General features: G+C 47.6%; 1 protein-coding gene across 5 annotated transcripts in view; it reads right to left on the reverse strand.

Annotated features, from left to right (window-relative positions):
* NAV2 (neuron navigator 2) overlaps positions 1–22899 on the reverse strand; it is a 399505-nt gene that overhangs the window by 144178 nt on the left and 232428 nt on the right. For all 5 annotated transcript variants that reach the window (XR_007478781.1, XM_033409220.2, XM_049713471.1 and 2 more), the window contains exons 8-10: positions 21869–21981; positions 15973–16081; positions 13103–13492 (exon numbers count right to left, since the gene is read on the reverse strand). Coding sequence is in view for 4 of the 5 variants with exons in the window: in XM_033409220.2 (XP_033265111.1) it covers positions 13103–13492; positions 15973–16081; positions 21869–21981 (612 nt within the window). In the remaining variant the exon portion in view is untranslated. The remainder of the gene's footprint in view (positions 1–13102; positions 13493–15972; positions 16082–21868; positions 21982–22899) is intronic.

The raw sequence follows: 22899 nt of genomic DNA on the forward strand, positions 1-22899 counted from the left end.
AAAAGTATCTGCTTTTGCCCCCTCCCCAGCCAGCCTCCTTGGTCCTCGCACAAGCATTGGCCAAGTATTTCTCAAAGTTCCTATGCCCCTCAGCCCTCCAAGCCTTACCCTTCGAACACTGCCCTCCATCTCTCTTTATAGTCCTAATGCTCCCTAATATGGCATAGGGGAGACCCAGGGTTTCCAATATCCACAGATGCCCACTCCTCCCTTTTGGTCGTGCCTTCCATATAATCAGAGCTACAGGGAGAAGCCATACTACAGAGTTCTTGGAGCACAGGCTCGGATTCCAGCCCAGTTAAACACTTGGTTCCAGCTGTTACTGTAATAGGGAAGAAAAAAATCAGACTCCATATTGGATCTGTTTCTTTTACTTGATGTTCTACTGTTTTTGCTACAAGTTAAGAATGTTGCCAATTGCCTGAAGTATACAGGGCAGTTCTCAAGGCTCTGACCTTTAAAGGTATAACACTTTTCCATTCACATAGAGATAAAAAGTTGCAGAACAGAGCATAACATTTGTCTTATTGGAGGTTTACAGGAACATCGTGACCTGACCTACATGGGCAGCTGCAAGAACAAAGGATTCTGACACCAAGAAGTTTGCAAGGACCAACCACACTCCCTCCCTTTTAGTATAAACGAAGCCTGAATTCTAATTTGGGTGCGATGGTTCTTTGGGACACTAGTCCGCCATCTTTTCCATCTGCTGGCTTTGCAAACAGAGTCACTATTCCTTGCCCCAACAACTCGTCTCTCAATTTATTGGCCTGTCATGTCATGAGCGGTACAAGCCTGGACTCGGTAACATTACCACCTGTGTGACCCATTCAAGTAACTTAACCTCTCTGAGCTTGGTCTCCTCAATCATAAAAAAGGACGAAAAACAGCCTTTATCTCAAAGAACTGATGTAAACAGTAAGTGAGACAATGCATGTCACGAGCTCAACAGAGTGCCCAGCACATGACAGAGACCCCAAGGCAACTTAGCTGTTGTGAATTACAGCACCGCTACTGCAGGACAGGCAAAAAGACACGTGCTAGCAGGCACTGTTGGTCGACTTCTGTGTGGTCTTTTCCCATCTCAGCAGAGCCAAGACCACATTTATTCTGTCCCATGTTTCTAAAAAATTGAGCTGACTTCACCCTTTAAACTTCACTGCTCAAGTATGTGAAATTTCTCATTTCAAAACAGATGACCGGGTGATTACAAGCACAAAGCTCTGGGAACTGGGACATGGACTCCAACGATGCAGCAGAGAGAACCACAGACCCCCATCTCCCTCTTGTCCCAAGATCAAGAGGTGAATGTGGGCTTGATTTATAGCTGGAAGATCCTGGAGACAGTCATGGGCCTCTCCTTAGACTCTGACTCTTATTTCACTTTGGGGTCTCAAAAATCATCAGCACTCCAGAGGTATCATGCCAGGGTATCTGTTTAACTCTGTAGTTATTTCAAGATTAAGAGGAAAGGTTAAAACCTCCATTTCTCAGGAGATTTCTTATTAGGACCTGGGGATTCTGGAAGGGATGTGATGATTTTCCATGGCATGCACAGAATCATGATTTGTTTTCATATCAGGGGGGGTTGCACTAGCCTTGAGCCCTCACAGATGTTTCTACAAGCTGTGTTGTTCTTTGTCTCTAGACCACAGGTAAGCTGCCTCCTGGCCCAGATGACTCATTTCTTCTGATCATACAACAAGGTCTGCTGGCAGACTAATGGTTAATTTTATGTGTCAACTTGGCTAGGCTGTGAGACCTAGACACTTGGGCAAACATTAGCCTAGATACTGCTGTGAAGGTACTTTTTAGAGGCGATTGACATTTAAATCAGTAAACTTTGAGTAAAGCAGATTACTCTCCAGAATATGGGTGGGCCGCATCTAATCAGTTGAAGGCCGAAAGAGAAAAAAGACGGATGTTCCCAGGGAAGAGGAAATTCTGCCTCCAGGCTGTGTTTGGACTTGAGATGCAACATCCTATCTTCCTCTGGAGAACCCTAATACACAGATGGACTCTGATCCAGTTAGCAGATATCTAGCTATTGTGCTCAAGAATAAGAAACTGCATTACATCATCATAATAATGTTCTAAGTAGGATAAAAGAGTAGGAAGGCAAATAGATGCATAATTCCAAAAAGCCCAAAAGGAACAACCATTCTATATGTGCCAAACACTTTAGAAACACTATCTCCTTTCTTTCTCACTAAACGCCTAAGAGGCAGGCTACCACTGAACAGGTGGGAAACACGCTCAGAAAAGGAAGCAAATTTGCCAAGGTCCACAGCTGGCAAGCAAGGAATATGAAGTCAGGTCTTCTGACCACGAGTCTAAAGTTTCCTCCATCACACCACGGCTCCAGAGCAGCATAATGAGAGGATCATGAGTTGCCAACAAAACTTAAATTTCTTATCCTGATCTGAGTACAGGCACATATGGTCTATTATTTTTTTTTTTTTTTATTTTTTTTGAGTCTTTCAACATGGGCTTACTGTCTCAGGGCCAGAATACTCCCAACCTCATCCAAATGTTTCTTTTCATCTTCACCTCAACTCGAACTTGGTATCCTCCAACCTTGCTAATCATAAATCTGTTGAGCCACTCTGTAGCTGCTGGCCCTTGAAAAAGAGCTGGAAAGGGTGTTGTCAGTGATCTATATGCTTAAGATAAAGATAAATATGACTGGGTTTTCTAGATGAGAGCTATGCAAAGGCTTAACAGGAAAAAGAGAGGACCTTCAGGTCTACCTGTGACATAGTTCTCTCCATTCAAGGGACATTTGCAAAGCACTCAGTAGTGAAAAAGGAGCCCGCAGACTCTATGAGAGAGGGTGTCCGGAGAGAAGCAGAAAATACCCAGCTAGAGCAAAGCAACAAAGGCACCACGATCACACTGAAATTCCTGCACACGAAGGGAAAGACATAGCAGAACAGCAGCCATCTTTTTTCTCTCCTCCATGGGCTTAAAAAACAATGAAGTAAACGATTACCCTCTTGGGTCTTCATTTTTCTCATCAGTAAAATGAAAATATCCTATAAAGTTTATGGGCTATGTAAGGTACCTGGCACACAGAAGGTGTGTGATACATGTTAGCCCCTATTCTCCGTCATCCATCGAGAGCTACAGAGTTGGAATATGTCTTTCCTGGATATGTAAGCACCCTTTGGTAAACGTGAGCTCACGGTCCCTCCTAATGAGGACCTATAATGATCAAAAGTGAGATCCCCAAAGAAGGGGTACCAAATGGTCAGCCTGAGAACAAATCTTGTCAGTCAGATACCCCAGAGCACAGCCTGGGATGGAGAAGACACTTGCTAAATATTTGTTGATTTTCAGTCATTAAAATGCAGAGTCTCTCTGCAGCGTGGATTAATGGACCTAAGGCAGAATTTCCCTTGGTTGAACACCTGGGGCTGATCTGAGGAAGGCCAAAGCGGCTGTGTGTTCTGTTGATGACGGCTACCAATGAAGAGCCCTGTGAAGGGCAGGAAGTCTGTTCCAACAAGACAGCAGATGGTCCAGATGGTGCGAAGCAGAGGAAGGACAGCCTGGCTAAACATGATTCATTGCGGCAGGTTTCTCTACCCCAGCGCAGTGGATGCAGGCTGCAGCGTTTAGGGGGATTCTTATTTCCCACGTGAATGTCAGTTACAGCCTCATTTCAAACCCCACTCACTATAAGGAGATGTCTCACTAGGGTTTGGGAATGAGCAAGGGTAGAAGGGAGTGACATATAGTGAGTACTTTTACCCGGCACCAGGCTCTGAACTAGGCATTACATGTACATCATATCCCATTTAATCCCGGCAGCAGCATTATTATTAAGAGGAGGGTTTGGAAGGGTCCAGCAGCACTGTGCACATGTCACCTCATTCAATCAGTCACTGCAACTCCAGGCTTTATTATTCTCATTTGCAGATGAGGGAAGCCTGCTTCCCAGAAGAAGAAAGTGAGAACAGAAAAGGCTCCCTCCGGGGTCTGTGTTATGGTCAAACCAACACCCCCAGCCCACATTTTGCCTCTCAATGGGAACGTTTATCACCACCTGCCTTGCGTTAGAATTAGGTGTTGAGCACAGGGCAGCCTTCCCTACTGGGCCCGGTGCTTCTCCAGGGCAAGAATCGGGAGGCTGTGGGAATGGGGTTTTCCTAAAGCCCTGGGGATTACACTCCAGAGGCTGCCACGTACTCTGCTGAACAGCCAGCCAGCCCTGGTCCGGGGTGGCCCGGAGGCCTGAGAAAATCTAAGGGCAGGGGGTGGTGCCAAGAGGGTGCTGAGGACAGACGTCAACTATTCCCAGCCAGTATCGGCACAGGCCAGAGCCTGGGAGTTGGCCTTGACTCTCCGGTGCCCCCATGCCCCTTGTCCAACGGGCCTCAGGTCAAGCGGAGTTTAATGTAAGGAGTCTCTCTAACACCGTGTGCCCGTTCCCAGGGCCTCGGCTTTACCCGGAGCTGTGTCACCACTCCCTGGACTCCGAGAGCTTCTGACCTGAGCTCCCCCGCTCCCGTCTTGAATCTCCATCCAACCCAGCCCAGGCACCATTTTTATAAAACTGTACGCCGCACACCCGCATGTCTTCATGCCCTTGCTCTTGACCTAGGCCTCTTGTTTATCCTTCCAGGCCCAGCTCACAGGTCCTGAAGATGCTGTAGCTGCTGCCGGTGGTGGATATTGTGGTAGTGCTGAGTGCTCTGTCCATGCAGCCAGGCTCTGGGCCAAGTTCGCAGGCGTGAGCTCACGGAAACCACACAGCAGCTCTGAGATGGGCACAGGGAACGTGCTCCAGGACACACAGCCCAGAGCGGGGCAGCCAGATTGGACTTCCCATGCCCCCACCTCACAGGAGGCCCTTTATCTCCCCCTCATCGTCCCCACAGAAGGCACTGCTTCCAACCGTCTCTGGACTCCCTGCTCTTACACTGACCTATTACCTCCCCATTCTGCGAGTGTCCTCGTGCTGTCAGGACCTCGGGCTCTTGGGGCTTGTTAATTTCCTTTGGTCTTACTGTCTTTAGTACAGTCTCCAGTACACAACAAACTCAGTAAACACCTTTTTTTTTTTTTTTTTTTTTTTTTGCGGTACGCGGGCCTCTCACTGCTGTGGCCTCTCCCATTGCGGAGCACAGGCTCCGGACGCGCAGGCTCAGCGGCCATGGCTCACGGGCTTAGCCGCTCCGCGGCATGTGGGATCCTCCCGGACCGGGGCACAAACCCGCGTCCCCTGCATCGGCAGGCGGACTCTCAACCACTGCGCCACCAGGGAAGCCCGGTAAACACTTTTTAAATGGAATTTTACTGCCTTTTGCCTGGAGCCTCCCGAAAAGGCAGGCCAAAGGAAGGGTTTCCAGTCTCCCGCTCCAGGACAGCCTGTGTGTTGGAGGATGTCACTGAGGATGGGCGAGCAGGCAGTGAGCATCCCCTTCGGGGGCCAGTTCAGAAGGGCCTGAGGTACGGTCTTCTTCTCCCAAAGCACTCACTTTAGTTCCCTTCTCCCCTTCTTTCCCTGAAGATGCTGTGGCTGGGGTGGAGTTGGAAGAGATTCAAATCTCGAAGCAAGCTCGGAAAACTCCCAAGAAGTCAGGGCCTAAGCCCCGTTTCCTGAGAAGACAAGACGCCCCCTTTTTTTCTCGCTTCCCCACAAATTACTAAGCCGACATTTGCTATTACGAGTAACGGTCTGGGCTGCCCATGTCAAAGCTGGACCACACTTCATTTCTCCAGGGGGCTGTTCTCCAGGAAACCTTTCCGGAATCCTGCTCTCTGCCTGCTCAGGCTAACTCACCAACAGTGAGTGGCGCGAGCAGGCTTGGGGAGGCTGGAGAATTTCTCCGCTTTCAGCATGCCGTTAGCTCAACTGTTCTTTCTCCTCTGATAAAACCGCCTGCCCAGCTGCCGATAAGGGCTGAGCGATTTCCCAAACTCAGTAAATCAAGGGAGCCTGCGATGCAGGGAAGATGGGAAGAGGACATGTACAAGTGATGCTGTCCCAGCCACTGGGGACAACTGATACTGGTAACCAGAGCCATCAATCAGCCGGACCGCCCGTGTCAGATGACATCACAGCCGTGTGGGGGGAAGCCGGCACTTGTTCAGCGACACTTGGGGAAATGAATCCTGCCCCCTGCCCGACCCCCTGTGCTCACTCACTCCACCCAGAGAGCTGCTGAGGGAAACGGAGGTCATGGGGTTGGCCTGCGATATTTAACACCAAGGAAAATATGAGACAGGGTGAACTATTTCTAGTGTCTGTGAATTCATACCCCGCTAAGATATGTATGAATCACCAGGGGAAGCGAGGAAACACCAAGGGAAGCAGAGAGGAATGGAAAGGCTGATAAACTGGGACCTGGTCCAGCCCCACCACAAAACTACTGGGTTATCCTGGACCTGTGGCTTCATCCTGGAGCACCACTGTATTTTTGAAAGTGTGTGTGTGTGTGTGTGTGTGTGTGTGTGTAAGAGGAACGCAGTGCATTAGGGGCAAGTGGTTTGCCCAAGGCCCTAAAGATCTGTCTGCCTAGAGAGCTGAGTCTCTACCTTTCCATGATGGTTCCACCTTCCAAACATCCCTGAGACCCGCCCAGTGACCGATGGGAAACCGGGAATTCCCAAGCCTTCCAAGAGCCTCACAAGCCAAGATCATTTCAGGGGGATCAACCTGGAGAAACAAGCGCCCATCTTTTTCAAATCCCAGAGGTGCCCGCCACACCCGGCTGGACCCTGCCATGACTCTGTGCCTTTCAGGACAGCCTTGCCTAAAATCATTTATCTTGGCTGCATTTTGGCCGAAAGGAGTATTCTGGCTTCCTCTCCTATCAGTTTGCCAGGAACAACAGCCTGTCAAGGTTATTTCAGGTCTGGCCTGGAAAGACCATGAGAAACATTCACCAGATAAGAAAGAGCCTTTCGTGCTATCGCTACTGCCTTGTGGACTCCCAGTGCTGCCTGCTGTGTTCTGCACTGACTTGAGAAATGCTTCCCTCATTTGTCCCATGATGGTCACTGGAGGAAAGAAGAGAGAAACAGGGTACCTCTACCTCCACCCACCACTCCCATGGTGTGTGGCCCTGGTCCTCTGTCTCTTTTACATGCACTGTCAATGTCCAGCTCACTGGGCTAGAGGGAGTCACAGGTCTGGAATAATTGGTGTACAGGACAGGGCCGAGGAAAGGAAGATCACATAGGCGGGGCATCAAGCTCAAGGGGCCTCAGTTTGAGGCACATCTTCATTCAGAGGCATGTGACTGGTCTTGCTTCGCTGAAAGTCAGCTGCAGCATTCAGTCAACGAATATGTACTGGCCACTTACTATGGAACAGGCACCGTGCTAGCCATGAAGATAGGGGAGCATCTAAGACAGACTGGACTTTGACCTTTAAGAGCTGGTAACAGGTATGGGCTCTCTCCCCTCATAAAGAATGCACTGAAACAATCTAAAAAAAGTTGTGTATGGACGCTTTGTTTGCTTTTATACACACATATATATTTGTAATGACTCCGATGCAGTGCTATCGGTGCTATTACAAATACATCAAGTACCATGAGAGCCCAGAAGAAAGAATCACCACCTCTGTTTGGATAGGATCAGGGAAGGCTTACTCAAGGAGGTGAGCTGGCAGGCAATGATGGGAAAGGCAACACAGGGTGCTGTACATGCAAATGATACACGGAAGCCTGAAACACTCTGTTACGGTTAAATGTTTGTGCTTCTCTCACACCTGCCAATTCCCATGGTGAACCCCCAGCCACCGATGTGATGGTATTAGGAGGTGGGGCCTCTGGGAGGTAACTGGGTTTGATGAGTCACAGGGTGGGGCCCCATAATGGGATTAGTGCCCTTAGAAGAAGAGGAAGACACTCCAGACCTGCTTCTCTCTGCATTGGGAGGACACAGCAAGCCAGCAAGGGGGCTCTCACCAGAACCCAACCATGCTGGTACCTTGATCATGGACTTTCTGCCTCCAAAACCATGAGAAATAAATGTCTGTTGTTTAAGCCACGCAGTCTACGGTATTTTGTTATAGCAGCCTGAGCTAAGACATGCCATGACATATTTATGGAGCTACAAGTAATTCAGCAGGGATGGGTTCCTCAACTTCTGAGGGATGAAGTTTCCCAGCAGGCACATGTGGTATCTGTTGAGTAATCCATGACACCTAACAGGGAAGAATTTAGCCATCAAAAAGCCAACTCTGAAGACCCGCTTGCTCACAACCCCACGTTCTCTCTTGCACTAGACTTCTGGTCAGGCCACATTTGAAAGATGATCCAACTGCTACACTCTCCATTCTCTCAGCCTTGAATAACACCAGCCCTGAGTCTTAAACCAATATAAGACTTTGACTCTTTGAGTCAAAAGCAATCAAAACCACAGCATCACACCCTATATTTGCCACTAGATGGAGCTATGCATCACACCAAAAAAAAAAGACCAGAGGCTAAATTGATTTTCTCCAAGTGTTCTGTAAATAGAATCACTGACTTTCACAGCTGGTGGTAGCAAGTTATACAAGCCCAGGGTCCCGTGAGGGTTGGCATGAAGGATAGACCATTCACAAAATATTTATTAAATTCCTACTTGTGCTAGTCTCAGTTTAGACAAATAATGGGCACTATCTGCCTTCTGGGAGCTCCATGTTTGGTGGAGGAAAGGCGCGCGCACACACACACACACACGCACACGCACACGCACACATTGTGCATGATGTTTCTTGTGCATCCCAGACTCTGCCGGGTGTTTTTCAAGTTCTATCTCTAATTCCCAAATGTTAAAAACTTGCTCCAGTTCATTTGGCAGAGCCAAGATTAAATCTCAAATCTGCTTGCCTCTTAAGACCATATTCTTTCCTCAATACCGTCCAGCTCCCTCTCAAAACACTTCCCACGCAAAGCGAAAGGTTCACACATAAAGTTGGGTGTGAACCAAGACCACCAGAAACGCATCAGACAGAGTTAACTGACTGGGGGTGTCCAGGAAGGCATCACAGAGGAGGTGTTTTTTTTGTTTGCTTGTTTGGGTTTTTTTTTTTTTTTTTTTTTTTTTTTTTTTAATCAGTCAGATAAGCTTGAGGGGAAAGAAATTCCAGGGAGAAAGAGGCAGGTCCTGTGGCACAAAGCTTTACAAATGCAGGAAACAGCCTTTGGTAGCAAATGGCATGTAGCCTAGGGCACTGGGGAGCTGGGGTGTGTGAGGAGGGATGTGGACAGGGTGGAGGTGGGAGGGCAGCTGAGGGAAAGACCATAAACAGCCTCCCTTGTTCAGTTAAGAAGTTGAGATCTATTCCCACAGGCAATGGGAAGCCAAAGGCTCTCGGAGAAACTTCTAATGTTAAATTTGAACGGTCGTTTTTTTTTTTTCCAGGAAGGGAGGTATATTCATACGTTGGAACATTATACAACTCACTGACTCCTTTGAAAAGAAAAAAAAAAAATCTTTCCGAACATATGGACACTAAGTCTGTCCCTTTAATTTCACTCTATACCATACGGCACCCTGAATTTTTAGATGAGTAGATGGACTGGCTTCACAGATCAAAACTTGGTAAGAGACATCTTCGTCTGTTTCTTTCTTTTTTTTTTTTTTGTGGTACGCGGGCCTCTCACTGTTGTGGCCTCTCCCATTGTGGAGCACAGGCTCCGGACGCGCAGGCTCAGCGGCCATGGCTCACGGGCCCAGCCGCTCTGCGGCATGTGGGATCTTCCCTGACCGGGGCACGAACCCGTATCCCCTGCATCGGCAGGCGGATTCGCAACCACTGCGCCACCAGGGAAGCCCCGTCTGTTTCTTTAATTCCTTTTCCACTAACCACAGCCGAAGCCCAATTTATCAATCTAATAAAATGAAGTGGTGAGGTCAGACGATTTCTTGCACAGTACGTAGACACGCCTGGCACATACTAAGTACGATAGAAGGGTTTAATAAGTACACACACACAGACCAAAGGCGTGTGCCATTAGTTCCCTAGCTAAACTCCAAGGAAATCAAGTAACTTCAGCCCTACCTCAGGGAGAACTGAATGATACACACAGGTGCACGTGCAATCATCCAAAGGAGACGATGAGCTGGAGACATCAAAAAACAGCTGTTCTGCCAAGCTGAGGCCCCCTGTCATTTCGAAAACAAAGGCCATACGGTTTCAGAAACTAGAATTTACTTCCACCTCAGTCTTGCTAACTAAACTTGCTGCAAACTTTTACGAGAACTTTCCTCAAAGAGCCTCAATACTGATTTATATATTACTCATACATCGAGGCTGTTTCCACTAAGCCAAACAAACATCTGGATGAAAACTGTAATCATTTCATTGTTTCCAAGTGCCAGGACCTTTGAGGTTGATAAGACATCTAAACCCTGTCTGAAAACTGTGTGTCTTTATCAGATACTTGCCCTTAATTAGATACAACCTCAAAGAGAAATCTAATTGTAGAAGGTTAAAAACCAAATTAACTGTAGTGCTTTGAGGCTTTGGGAAGTTAAATGACGCGCTTGATGTTACAGAGTTTGCGAGTGGCAGAACGGGATTCAAGCTTGTCTGGTATCTGTCTGTTTTCTTTCCACTACACCAACTGCCTCAGCAATATGACTTATTGGGCAGATTCTGAAGTACAGACTAAATGACCAGTCATTCAATATCTACAACCTTGTCATGTTTATAAAAGGAAAAAGAATTGAGTACAAAGGATATTAAATGGCGTGCCCTGAACTCTGCACATACAGGCAAACCTATAACTTGGCCTCAAAGCAGAAACCCGCGTGTTATTTCCAGTGTGGAGTCATGCTTAACTAGCACTCTAGAATGTCACAACTAGAAGGAGCGCTCAATGCCATCTGGGCTGCCTCTCCTCATTGTGCAGGTACATTTCTACATTAAAAGGAATTGGTGGGGCTGGGGTGGGGGGAGTTGGAAACAGACCAGAGTTCTCCAATTTCAGTAATTGGGTGTTTGCTTACATTTCCTATCTACACTTGCTCTAAGCACTATCTCACTTGCTAAAAATGTAAGCTTCCCAAAGCAGAGAGTGAAATGTAAACATCTGTGCCTTTTAGCAGGGGTAAAGGCTTTGGTTTGAATAGCTGAAGAAACTAGGAATGTCTCACTGTAACATCACTAAGGTTCAGTTTACGGTGTTTCAATGTCTCCACCTTGTGGAAACTGTCAGTAGTACATAAAAATAAATACATCTTCATTTATTAAAAGACTGACCTGACAAGAGAATAAACTTTCTTAAAAAGTATGAAAATCTCAAAATAATCCCGAAGTATTTTGGTAGTATATCACAGTGGGACGTGATAGTGATGACCTTGAGGCCATGCTGAATACCAACGGTCTTCTAAGGAATAATAAAAGATTAAATTACGTGTCATTTTAGTAACAGGTATATGTTACTGTTTTCATGTTCATGTAAAACTAGAGACACAAAATGATGCTCTAAGTTAACTGGATCATTTGATTTCTCAGGCCATTAACTTTCCCAGCCATTTGGATAATAGCAGAAACGTGTTACTCCGTAAGGGTTTGGTGGCTCCCGTCTTTGAAGATTTCACTATGGGATGGTTCTAAAAGTAACAGGCAAAAAGCCAAAGCAGCTCTATGTCTAAGCTTCTAATTAAATGAGAGAACACTTCTAGTAAGACAGGTAGAACTAAGCAAAACAATTTTAAAATAAACTCAAGTAGCTGTGCTATTTCAACACAGCAATACAATGCTGGGCAAGATGGGGCAGTTCGGTGGTTAAGGAACTAGCCCTGGGCTCTGCTTCTTAACTACTTGGGCAAGTTATTTAACCTTCCTGAGCCTCAGTTTACTCCTCCAGAAGATGGGGATTATGATATCACCTATCTCAAAGGACTGCTGTGAGGACAGAAGAAGATAACATATATAGAGAGCACCTAGCACAGAGCTTGGCACATAGTAGGATAATGAGCTACTGTTAAAATTATGAAAACATTGACTCACCCATGGGGTTCTTGATCATTATATTCAGGAAAATGAGTGGCATGATCATCAGGCCTAATTTTTTTATCTGTAATTTTATCTATTAGAATGTTAGACGGGGTGGGGGGGAAGGTCCTGAAGGGCTTCTGGGCAAGCCGGGTTCACAGATGAAGAACTCACAGAAAGTGGAGCAAACGGATGCTCGTTCAGCTTCCACAGTGATCTGGAAGTGTGGCAAAAACAAGAAGCCAAGCCTTGGGCCACACATGGTCACGGCCCGGCTCAGACATCATCTCATCACTCGCCTCAACTTCGCATGTTACAGGGAGGTTGGGTCTGCTCCTTCATCCATCGAGCCGCGTGCTCACCAATTCAGCAACGTTTATAAGCTCCTACATGTACAAGGCACTGAGGATTCAGTGGGGAGCAAGCCAGGCAAGTCCCTGCACGGTGGAGCTTGTTGTTGTAAGCAGGGCGGGGAAATGATAAAATATAAACCCATCCTCAGGATAATTTCAAACAGCGATAAGCTTCCAAATGAGCATAAGACACAATGACGGAAACTCGGCCTGGGGCAGGTCACATAAAGGACTTCAAGTTGAAGGGTCAAGGAGGGCCCCTCCAAAGAGATGCCAGCCGAGCAGCCAGAAGGAACCAGGGGAATAGATCTGGGCAATAGAACCGAGGCAGAGAAACAGTGCAAAGGCCCTGAGGCAAAGAGCTTGATGAGACTGAGGGAAAGAATTACCAGCTGCAGCAGCAGAAGCAAGGGGGAGTACAGGACAATGAGTTCTAAGAGGCAGGTAAGGGCCAGATCCTGTAGGCCAGGTAGGCCAGGCTCAGGAGTCTGGATTCGATCCTAAGCATAAGGTTTGGTTTAAAGGACTGACACAATATGGTTTGTTGTCAAGTGTCACTCTGGCTGCCGGTGGAGCCTGGCTGGAATTGCCCAGCGAGTTACTGCCAAGTCCGGACTGCGGCGCAAGCCCTGCGTCTCTTGGCCCAGAAGGCTCCCCTCCAGGGCACACAGCCTTCAAAATGAACAGGACGTGAGGAAGGCAGTTTGCTCTCCCCCAGAGAACTTCCATAAGTCCCGCAGAAGAGAAGGCAGGGGCCACGCCTCCCCTGCTCCGTGAAAAGAGAGGCGGCCCAGGTACTCACCCGCTCGTGATGTCGTCCGCCCGCACGTTCTTGCTCAGAACGTCCCCGTCGCTCATGTAGCCGGGGGCGTCCATGCTGATGCTCTCCAAGTCCATCTCATCTCCTGCCTTGTCCGAGACGTCCCCGTGGCAGACGCTGCTGCCCCTGGAGGCCAGCTGCCTCCGCAGGGGGGCAGAGTACATGTAGCGGCCCGGCTCCGTGTTGATGAAGCGGCTGGCGTTGGCTCGGGGCGGGTACCCGTTGCCCATCGAGGGGGCGTCTCCCGCCTGCAGCCGAGGGCTGGACTGGCCGAGCCTCCAGGACAGGGGAGTGGGCCTGCCCGTCAAGCTGAGGATACTGCGCCCGCTGATCTCCGTGGTGACATTGGTGTCAAACGTAGTTTCCAATGTGCTAAAAACATAAAACCGGCTTTGGGTTAGACCCCAATATGCCTAGTAGTCTTTGCAGTTCACATTCTCTTTCATTTTTTTTTTTTTTTTAGAATTATGAAATACTTCCCATATACAAAAGAGGATCAAAAAATACGGTACTGGGCTTCCCTGGTGGCGCAGTGGTTAAGAATCCATCTGCTGGGCTTCCCTGGTGGCGCAGTGGTTGAGAGTCCGCCTGCCAATGCAGGGGACACGGGTTCGTGCCCCAGTCCGGGAAGATCCCACATGCCGCGGAGCGGCTGGGCCTGTGAGCCATGGCTGCTGAGCCTGCGCGTCCGGAGCCTGTGCTCCGCAACGGGAGAGGCCACAACAGTGAGAGGCCTGCGTACCACAAAAAAAAAAAAAAAAAAAAAAAGAATCCATCTGCCAATGCAGGGGACATGGGTTCAAGCCCTGGTCCAGGAAGATCCCACATGCCGCGGAGCAACTAAGCCCGTGAGCCACAACTACTGAGCCTGCGCTCTAGAGCCCGTGACCCACAACTCCTGAAGCCCACGCGCTTAGAGCCCGTGCTCTGCAACAAGAGAAGCCACCGCAATGAGAAGCCCATGCACCACAACAAAGAGTAGCCTCCGCTCACTGCAACTAGAGGAGGCCCACGCACAGCAACACAGACCCAATGCAGCCAAAAATAAAATAAATAAGTTAAAAAAAAAATAAGGTACCAACATACCACCCAGTGCAGCTCTGTTAAAAATGAAGACGAAGTGCACATCTACGTGACATTCTGAGAAGCCCAGCACAGATTTTTCCCCTAAAACATAGTACAAGACACCCCCTAACAATTACTTTAAATAAACAATCTTAACTTCTGGAATCTTCTTTCCAACCCAGGAAAGGAAGTAGAAAACTCTGGACTGATAACAATGGGGCATAAAGGTAGCTGCGTGCCTATTCATCCTAGGATGCTGCATCTCAGCTCACTTTTCCTAAAGGCAGGATGTACCCACCCACTCCCAAGGTCCTAAGATCCCACTTTCACATCCTCAGCTCTCTCCAGACTGTGCAGGTGGGGAGGGCCCTGATTTTCTAACGCTGTAATATCTATCCCCCCCCGCCCCCGCTACACACACGCACTTCTGCTTCTCCCACCTTTTGTCCAAAATGACAAACTTTGGGGGCAAAAGGCCAGAAAAGAGTGGTAGATGCCTGGGCTTGAGACCCATGAAACTAGCTGAGTCTGAAACTGCCAGGGGATGGAGCTCGTCCCTGGCCCTCCGAAGACTCTTTTGCAGTCAGTCCACTGTCTTTCCAGCCCTGCAGGTCTCGCCACACCATCAAGATGCAGAGACACGCTGGGGTCTCTTTACTAAGCAGAGACAGCGAGTCTTTCCTGCAGAAGAAAGCATGGAAGATTTCCCTCCTGTCATGATCACAGTCCTAGCCCAAGCCAAGAAATCCACGAAACTGCTGTAACCTACATTTAATCAGTTTCAATGATGATGGTGGAAAGAGGGATGTTTCTTAGCTAATCAAGAGTCGCAGGGTCCAGCACCTGGTTCCACACCATCACCAGCCACCCCCAGTGGACTTATCTCTGGAGAATCAATTTGGTGCCTCATCTGTTTTTGTTTCCCTCTGATCCTGGAAGCAGCCTGCCTGACTTATACTGGGAACTCCTAAGGTTCGGGACCTGGTCTTCTTTAAGAACCCACAGTGCTTACCCCCAATCTGCCGCAGCTGCTGGCTGTGGTAGAGCCCAGCAGTCTCCTTGCTGTATTCACTTATCAAAGAGACTGAAATTGGAGAAGCAGGGGAGACCCCCCCAGACCCGGGAGCTCACAGGGGTAACCGGGACTTTACCTCGATCATCAAGGCCAAACACAAACCATAAAAGTTGGTTCTGCCCAAATCACGAAGGATGTCCCAGGGCTGCATCCTCTTCCCCTTCTTGCTCAACAATGAAAAGAAACTGATAAATGTTTCCAGTGTAATCCTAGAGTTCATCTAACGACATCACGGTTTAAACATGATCCTACGTTTTTATAAATATTTCTGTACGTGTTTTATACACGTGCATGACTAACAACGTTACAGAGTGCTTGGGGATCAGAAGACCGGGTAGGAATTCGAGTTATTCACTTTATCACACAGGTCAAACACAGTTCACCTGCTCGTTTCAACAGTATAATATCATACCGTTTTGGAAAATGCAAGCAAAGGGAAATTTAAATGCAGCTGGTCTGCAACATCCTCTGTGGAATGGATTTAGCAACCGTCTGCTTTGGGGAGGAATCTGTCTCCACGGATTTTTGCTCTTGACACTTCCGCATGCTGTATGGCATTCTCGGTGAATTCCAGCACATTTGGCGATCAAGGTTATTTATTTCGTTATTAACCAAATCACTTGGCTAGTGGCGGGAACACACTGTGGCAGGAGCAGCCATGTGAAAACCAAGTTACTAGCTGGTTCAGGAAAGTGATTCACGCTCTAGATACCTGTGTGTAACCTGAGTTCCCCGTAAACTGGACATGGTCTCCTCCAAATTCTGCCGCAGATCAGCGATGTTCTTCACCGTCCGCAGTCGCCGAGCCTCGGGATCTTCCCCTGGAGAGACAAAGGTTAAAACTATTTTAGTTCTCAGATAGATGGGGAGATTCTTGGGAACAGCAACTGTGCCTGTGACCAAAACCACGTTTCCTGCTCAGGGCCTGGTTCACCACGGGTGCTCGAAAAGGATTTGAGAATGAATGAATGAATGAATAAATGCACAGGTGCCCAAAGGAAGGGGTTAAATCTAAAGAGAGAGAGAGGTCTGTCTTCTCCCTGCAGGTCCCTCCAGCACAGGTGAAGTCTAGCCGCGGGAAAAGCAAAGTGCCGAGTCTGAGACAAACACGTTTTCACACTGTCTCCAATAAAGCCACAAACACATTAAGTCTGACCCCTGCCCAGGAAGGACCTTTGGTTTTCTCACCCATGGGTGATAGGTGCTGCTGTCTATTGGCCCGACATTACAGATGGTTAATTTGTAGTGGCTAAAAGATCTGCACTTTTTAATCATGAATATTCCTCCAGAGAGAGGTTTGCCTTTTTCTTTGTTCGATTTGTTATGTCATCTCGAATGCTGGCTCCTTTAACCCCCTGGCTGAGTGGTCACGGGATAGGTGCTGACCCTCTCTCTCCATCCTTCAGATTCCGCGGTCCTAGACGAAGACAGTGACAGCGCTGACCTCAAAGGACTGTTGTAGGGACTAAATGGAGATCCCTGAGCGCAGCGCCCACCAAAAGCACTCAACTCACGCCAGCTGGTGCTGCAGAGCGGGGATCGTTCGAGAAGATTCAGGCTTCTCTCTGGGGGACAAGGGACTTCTATTCCCTGGGCAACATTTCCCACCAAATACCTGGCCCGGAGAGGTCAAGTTGGCACAAACATCCCAGGAGAAACAGGCTACACACAAGCTAGAAGCCACGTCCCCTCTCAGGGAAGCCTCGCTTTGGGTTGTCTGGCTATTTTGTTTAGTTTGGGCTGCTTATAGGGGGAGAGGAAAAGCCAAATAACTAAAATAGTGATTAAAGGAATCACGTATCATTCCCTCAGAGTAATTTCAGGAGGGCTGAGAAGACCACAACCAAGGGTCTTTAAAAGCTGATGACTATTTCAAGTGCTCAGCAATATTTCTAAAGAAATCTCTATATAGAACACAGTACACATGGGCAGCAGCAAGTGGGATATAGGGCAGACACCAAGCAGAACTTCCAGCAACTGTCATTAATAGTGCAACAGGCATTTCTTATAGACATTTCTATAAGAAATGTCATAGAATTAACGTTCCTTCTGAGACAGATGATCTTAGATTATTCCCAGCATGGTGGTGCCTGGAGGGTGGGGAATGGATTAAAGGATTGTTTATATGGAGATAATCTGCTATGGCAAACTCTCTACCCTTGAAAATGCCAGTGTTTTCAATTTTCTTCCCACTTCTAACCAAGAGAAATTTGGAAGGCATTTTTGTCTTATCTAAAAAGTGGTCAAATCTGCATTTCCCATTCAATTCTTTGAAATACATACATATATATATATGTATGTGTTTTTAAACAAAAGCAGTGATGAATATCTATTTTACCTTCCTCTAATGGCCGTGGAGGAATGTAACTGCATCTATCTCCTGGGCCATCAATTAAATATCTTTTACTGCCAGTTTGACCACATTTTATCTGTGTAAAGGCTGCCAAAAAGGTACTGATCCTTTGGATAGCTCCAGGCCCTGCAGGGAACATTTATTATGAAGCTAAGTCTAGGCACCAGTTTTCAAGTTATCTTCATTAATTAACTTAATCACACACAACAGTATAAAAACCATATTTATAGGCATACCTTGTTTTATCGTGCTTCGCTTTTTGTGCTTCGCGGGCATTGAAGGTTTGTGGCAACCCTGTGTCAAGCAAGCCCTATCAGTGCCATTTTTCCAACAGCATTTGCTCACTTTGTGTCTCTGTGTCACATTTTGGTAATTCTCCCAAAATTTCAAACCCTCCACCAGCAAAAAAATTATGACTCACTGAAGGCTCAGATGATGGTTAGCCTTTTTTAGCAATGAAGTATTTTTCAATTAAGGTATGCATATTGTTTTCTTTTCTCTTTTTAATTAATTTATTTGTGGCTGAGTTGGGTCTTCGTTGCGGCACGCAGGCTTTCTCTAGTTGCGGCGAGCGGGGGCTACTCTTGGTTGCCGTGCGTGGGCGTTTCAGTGCAGTGGCTTCTCTTGCTGTGGAGCACAGGCTCTAGAAGCGTGGACTTCAGTAGTTGTGGCACGTGGGTTCAGTAGTTGTGGCTCACGGGCTCTAGAGCGCAGGCTCAGTAGTTGTGGCGCACGGGCTTAGTTGCTCCACGGCATGTGGGATCTTCCCGGACCAGGGCTCGAACCCGTGTCCCCTGCATTGGCAGGTGGATTCTTAACCACTGCGCCACCAGGGAAGTCCTGTACATTGTTTTCTTTAGACATAATGCTACTGCACACTTAACAGGCTACAGTGTAGTGTAAACAGAGCTTTTCTTTGCACTGGGAAGCCAGAAACTCTGTGTGTCTTGCATTACTGCAATATTTGCTTTACTGCAGTGGTCTGGAACCAAACCTGCAATATCTCCAAGGTATGCCTGTATTTATCCATGTCTCTATGAATGACACATTTGCCTGTTAACTCTCCTTTAGAAATTCAAAGATCTTTGATGTGGAGTGGTATCTCACCTTTATTTTTGATAACCCCACACAAATCTATAGCTGCTCAAGAAATATTTATTGTCCACAAGATGTTTGGTCAACGGAGAGCTGAAGAAAAAGGATAGCTTTTGCATTCCAACAGGTAAAGGTTTGAATCACGGCACTGCCACTTACTAGCCACTTGACCTCAGGAAAGTCACTTATTCTCTCTAAATGTCATTTGTCAAATGGGGATAAAACCCCTTCCCCCTCAAGGTTAGGAGGATCAGATGAGATGATACATGATATGCCTGGCATAAAATGAGGGCTCGCTGAATCTGAGTGTCCTGTGTCCCTCTGAGGGGTCCCACTAGGAAACATCTGCTCCTCTCGGAGCACTACATACACAGATTCCAAGAGCAACGTAGAAACACAAACCAGTAATCCACCTGCCTTGCTCAGGTGATCACGTTCTGAACTGCCAATTCTACCTGCTTGGAAGATGGCCCTAATGTAAGATCTCCCTACCAGCCCATAGCCTGAACAAAATAAACACACAGCCGTGCCCTGGTGGAAATGGCTGGGCCCTTCAAGTCCGTATACAGAGAAATTAAAAACTGAATGAACTATTCCATGTCTACCTGTGGCTCTCCTGCATCCACCAAGGGCAGTCCTCCCTCAAGCCACTGGCCATGATGGAGAGAACACCATATTCTGACCAAACAGAGCAGAGGTGAGGATGTCAGGGTGTTACATGAGGAACATGGATGGAACCGGGGATTTTTACTTGGAAGAGGGAGGCTAAGGGACACGCTGCTATATGGAAAAGAATGGAAATTATATCCGTGAGGCTGGATTATATCCAGTGATTTAGAAAGGTAAGGATAAAAGACTCTATTACTACTTAACGCCAATAAAATATGGAAGGGCTGCCTCATGAAGGAATAGACTTTCCATCACAAGAAGTATTCCAGCAGAGACTGAAAGACGATTCATCAATGAACGATTGAAGGGATTCACGGACTGGATAATAAGCAGACGTTGTTCCTTCTAATGTTACAATCTGAGATGCAGGACTCACGTGTAACGCTATGTACATGACAGAGCACCATGGGAAAATCCACCTACTTGCATAAGTAAGGGGAGGAACTTAGCAATTGATCAAACAGTCTCATAAGTGTCCATTCCCAAATACACCCGTTTGTTGTCATTTCAAGGGATCGGCTGTACATAAGCTGAATTCGACCTCACACATACAAGCTACTATGGAGCGTCTCCACAACATTATTAACTTACAGCCGCCTGTGTTACAGCCGCCCACGTGAGTCCCACTACTTGAATGTAAAGACAAGTCACCCTAATTCAGATGTTTTCCTTAGCAACTGACATCTTCTGACTTTACACCAAAGGGGGCTTGATCAGGCATGACTGGCTGCACAGTTCTGGTCCCCAAACCGACAGCATCTCAGGCTTTCTGAGCTCTCGCTTGGTTTACTGTCCTGATGCACAGGAGACATGGGGAGAAAAGGATAAAGGAGTGAAAAGATCACAGGCTGCCATCTGTCCCTGTGAAATTTAACTGTTATGTGGAATGTTTTCCGGCTGCCGCTTTTGCTTTTCAGATGTGAATTTCACTGAGCCCCAACGTCTGCCACGACTCCACACTCCTCCACGAGTCACACATCTGATCCGTGCCGGCCTCTGAACCACCGGCCTGGCTCTTTTGATGCGTGCACATACGAACACAATCTGGAATGTGTGTGGAGACCTGAGTAGTAATTAAACTCCACACCCTTCTCCTGAGAGCTGGCCCTTTTCCTGCACTATCCATGTCCTCATAGGCAGGGGAGCTAAAACCTGGGAGAGAAGGAAACATAAAATCAATCCCCAACCACTAAATGGGGCCCTAAACCACTGTAAGATGGGTCATTTACAAACAGCCTGGAACCCCTCTGCCCCATCACAGGGCCCAGGCAGCAGAACCAGAAGAGAAGAGAGAGATCACTCAGATCCTCTGAAATTACTACTCAGAGCTAATGGGCAAACGGGTATAAGAGTTGATCATGTGGGCTGCAGACCAACTCCACAGCTGTAATGTGGCTATTAATATGGTGGGGTCATGGATAATTAGTCTAATAAATGGATTTTAAACATGGATTCAATTTTTAACCCAACTCTGGAAGTGGTAAGATATGCGAAGAATAACTCAGCCACGGCTAAATATGTGGTTTACCACTCCCTTCCCTGGTTAGAAGTTGCTGGAACCTGGGGCACAGAGCTGGGAACGGGGGACAAGGGACAGAGAAGGTGGTAGCTCGGAATACACTGCAGTAGGAATTCTGATGCTACCTTTTTTTCTTTAAATTAAGAATGTGACAGTATAACACTAATAAATAATTGTGGAATTAACTATATGACAATTGCAGATTTTATGTTTTTATGTGATATAATATCCCTTTAATCATCCTTGTCTGGGTTATATTTAAATAAAATTTAGATTTGTTTTTGGTAAAAGAAGCATGCTGAAATCTTCTTTCCAACTGTTCCGAGGGTGCTCAGAACAATTTTCAATCAGTGCTTCTTAAAGGAAATTTGAAAAAATCAGTACATTTTGGAGTTCCAAGTCTTTTTGTAAGGCAACTCTATCCGAAGAGTGAACAAGGAGATTCAAAGTGAAGTATCCGAGCAGTCCAGAGCCCCTACATGACTGAAGAGGAGCAAACCTTAAAACAGAACAGGGCTTCCCTGGTGGCGCAGTGGTTGAGAGTCCGCCTGCCGGTGCAGGGGACACGGTGCCCCGGTCCGGGAAGATCCCACATGCCGCAGAGCGGCTGGGCCCGTGAGCCGTGGCCGCTGAGCCTGTGCGTCTGGAGACTGTGCTCCGCGACGGGGGAGGCCACAACGGTGAGAGGCCCGCGTACCGCAAAAAAAAACAAAACCAAAATACAGAATGGCCAACAGGTAAAAGACTTATTTACAATTCTGGGGAGGAGGGAATAGATCATGAGAGAAGGAGAAGAAAGAGAAGGAAGGAAGAGAAGGAAGATAGTAAGACAGACAATCAGTTTGTCTGGCTCATCAATCAAGGCAACAGTGAAGCAACTTCACATCAAGCTGGGCTCGGGACCTTCCAGCAGATGGTTGCACGGGAGGCCTCACCACCAAGAGACACGGAATTTCCAGGCGCCAAACTCACCAGTGAGTTCCTCCAGGGCAGGCTGTCCACTCTTGGTGTAGTGGCTCGGCTCCACGGTCACACCCCCTGAGCTGGACTCGGCAGTAACATTCCCTTCGGTGTCTGTCTGGGACCTTCACACACAAACCAGAGCAGACACACTTGTCACAAGGGGTAACTAGCACATCCGGACCACTGTGCCCCGACCACAGCCCCGACCATCCCCTCCTTCGGCAAGAAGCTTTAGAACAGAGCAGACCAGCAGACGGACACTAAATAATCCACTGGTGCACGTGGAGCAAGGTCCTAGAAACAGAGAAAGCCACCGAACTGTAAAAGATGAAATATTCATCACCCAAATGGAGGGTCTGCAATCCTTCACTGGAGAACGCTTCTCTGCATCCCCTTCGGGGAGCCAGGTCTAGCCAGGAAAATGCTGGCGAGTACTGGATGGTTTGGACGGTTTAACATGTGCCGAAGAGCCACTTCTAAGTAACCAGCGATGCCAGCACGCCAAGCCTGAAGATGACTCCATGACTCCACTGACAGCCCCCAGGGCCCCCCCAGATCCTCCTGACACGGCCGTCTCTGGAAAGATGACCGTACAACCAGTGAGGAGTGGGTGGCAGGCAGGTGTGTTTGTCCTCTAGGTCTGATTCAGAGCTCAGAGCTTCTGAGACGAAAGGTCTCATTGATCATTACTTCAACACCTGACTGAACTCTGTACTTCCCCAAACCTTCTCCAGGCCCTTTTCTGTCAAGCAAATCGAGGCAACTGCTTCATGCCACGTGCTCTTGCCACAATTACCTCTGAATATTTTGGCGTGCCATGCAAACATATAATTATACTCAGACACATAACCGTGGGTGTAACGTTACTAATTCATTAGCATCCTGAGCTGATTCAACCAGATTTCACTCCCTGTGAAGAAAGTGTTTGCCAGCATTGCGAACTGTCTAAAACAGACTGTGGTGGATGTGTACTGACAACCCCACGTCATCCATCCACGCTCCCCCCTTTGCCCTCCTACCGATACCATCGGTTCCCCATT

Source organism: Orcinus orca, chromosome 8 (assembly GCF_937001465.1).
Source record: "Orcinus orca chromosome 8, mOrcOrc1.1, whole genome shotgun sequence".
In the NCBI taxonomy this organism is placed as follows: Eukaryota; Metazoa; Chordata; class Mammalia; order Artiodactyla; family Delphinidae; genus Orcinus; species Orcinus orca.